At 62.4% G+C, this 1794-nt stretch overlaps 1 protein-coding gene across 1 annotated transcript in view; it reads left to right on the forward strand.

Annotated features, from left to right (window-relative positions):
- The first annotated feature begins 1442 nt into the window (after window positions 1–1442).
- Window positions 1443–1794, forward strand: part of myl4 (myosin, light chain 4, alkali; atrial, embryonic) — a 27241-nt gene continuing 26889 nt past the window's right edge. The window contains exon 1 of the mRNA XM_067969140.1: window positions 1443–1626. Within this exon, the coding sequence (XP_067825241.1) occupies window positions 1513–1626 (114 nt within the window). The 5' untranslated portion in view covers window positions 1443–1512. The remainder of the gene's footprint in view (window positions 1627–1794) is intronic.

A 1794-nucleotide genomic window follows, 5' to 3' on the forward strand; every position in this document is an offset into this window, starting at 1 on the left:
GTATGGGGGGGGCGGGATTGGCAGGTGGCATCAGCAGCAAGGCAGGGCCGAGGCAAGTTAGAGGTCAGGGTCGTGCTAGCTTGGTCACTAAAGCCTGAGGTGTATCGAGCACTCGGGCATCGTGGTCAGTGAGACCTGGGCACAGTGGTCAGCAGGCACAATGGTCAGCGGGTGCCTGGGCACGGTGGTCAGCGGGTGCCTGGGCACGGTGGTCAGCGGGTGCCAGGGCACAGGGGTCAGCAGGAAGCTGGGCACGGTGGTCAGCGGGTGCCAGGGCACAGGGGTCAGCAGGAAGCTGGGCACGGTGGTCAGCGGGTGCCAGGGCACAGGGGTCAGCAGGAAGCTGGGCACAGTGGTCAGCGGGTGCCTGAGAAAGGAGGGTGGGGATGGAGTGTGGATTGTTTTATAAAAGCTCCTTCCCCACGCTCTGCTGCTGACTGACACCGACACATGGCCGCTCGTTCATCTCCAGCCCCGGATCAGCCTCCCTGGTGCTCCCCGCGAGAAGAGGAGCTATTTAAAGACTGAGCATCATCTCTATAATCTCCGGGGGACTGAGGCCCAACAGATAACGGTATTATTACAAATCCTTCTCTGCAGTCGAGCTCTTTAAATTAAAAATGATTAAAGGGGCCTCTCTGGCCGCGGAGAAAATCTTCACACATCTTTTGTTTGTTTGGAATATCATCAAAGCCCATCATTGCATCAGCTCAGGGCAGTGGGGGCATCAGCTCAGGGGGCAGTGGGGGCATCAGCTCAGGGGCAGTGGGGGCATCAGCTCAGGGGGCAGTGGGGGCATCAGCTCAGGGGGCAGTGGGGCATCAGCTCAGGGGGCAGTGGGGGCATCAGCTCAGGGGGCAGTGGGGGCATCAGCTCAGGGGGCAGTGGGGGCATCAGCTCAGGGGCAGTGGGGGCATCAGCTCAGGGGCAGTGGGGGCATCAGCTCAGGGGGCAGTGGGGGCATCAGCTCAGGGGCAGTGGGGGCATCAGCTCAGGGGGCAGTGGGGGCATCAGCTCAGGGGGCAGTGGGGGCATCAGCGGCTTGGCTGCCCCCCTCCCCTTTCTCCCCACCACCCCAGCCCCCTCCTCTCCCCCTGCCCCTTCTCCCCCTCTCTCTCCCTCCTCTCCCCGTGCCCCTTCTCCCTCTCCTCCCTCCCACCTCTCTCCCCCACCCCCCAGCCCCCTCTCCCTCCTCCCTCTCCCCCTCCTCTCCTCTCTCCTCCCCCCTCCTTAGAGAGTGTGCTAATTCCCCTTTAATGGACTGAGCAGGGTTTCTGGTTTCTGGTTTCTGTGCGGGTGGCTCTGGTAAGTGGCGGTGACGGAAGCTGCCAGCGATGCCCCATTGTCCCCGGAGGGATGGACATTTCTTCCATTTATAGTCAGTGCCTGCCGCTTCCCCAGCTGTCGAGTGCGGGGCTCGGGGTGGGTATATAAGGGTGGGCTGGGGGCTGCGGGAACTCGTCCCTGCGCCTGTCGCCTGTGCGGACCCGGCTCTGCGGCTCCCGCTACACCATGGCCCCCAAGAAAGAAGCGGTGAAGAAGGAAGCTGCCAAACCGGCGGCCGCGCCCCCTCCTCCCGAACCAGAGCCCCCCAAGGAGCCAGCCTTCGACCCCAAGACTGTGAAGGTGAGTGGGGGGGGGGGGGCCGGACAGTGGCCGGAGCGGCCGGAGAACACTGACCATCACTCACTGATGAAAGGACAGGCCGAGCGAGAGACTAAGGGACGGCAGCGTTTATTTTAAGGGTTTTTTTTTTTTGCTGCGCTTTTTACTAAAACTGCGCGCGAGAATCTA

This window comes from Heptranchias perlo, chromosome 30, assembly GCF_035084215.1.
Source record: "Heptranchias perlo isolate sHepPer1 chromosome 30, sHepPer1.hap1, whole genome shotgun sequence".
NCBI lineage: Eukaryota > Metazoa > Chordata > Chondrichthyes > Hexanchiformes > Hexanchidae > Heptranchias > Heptranchias perlo.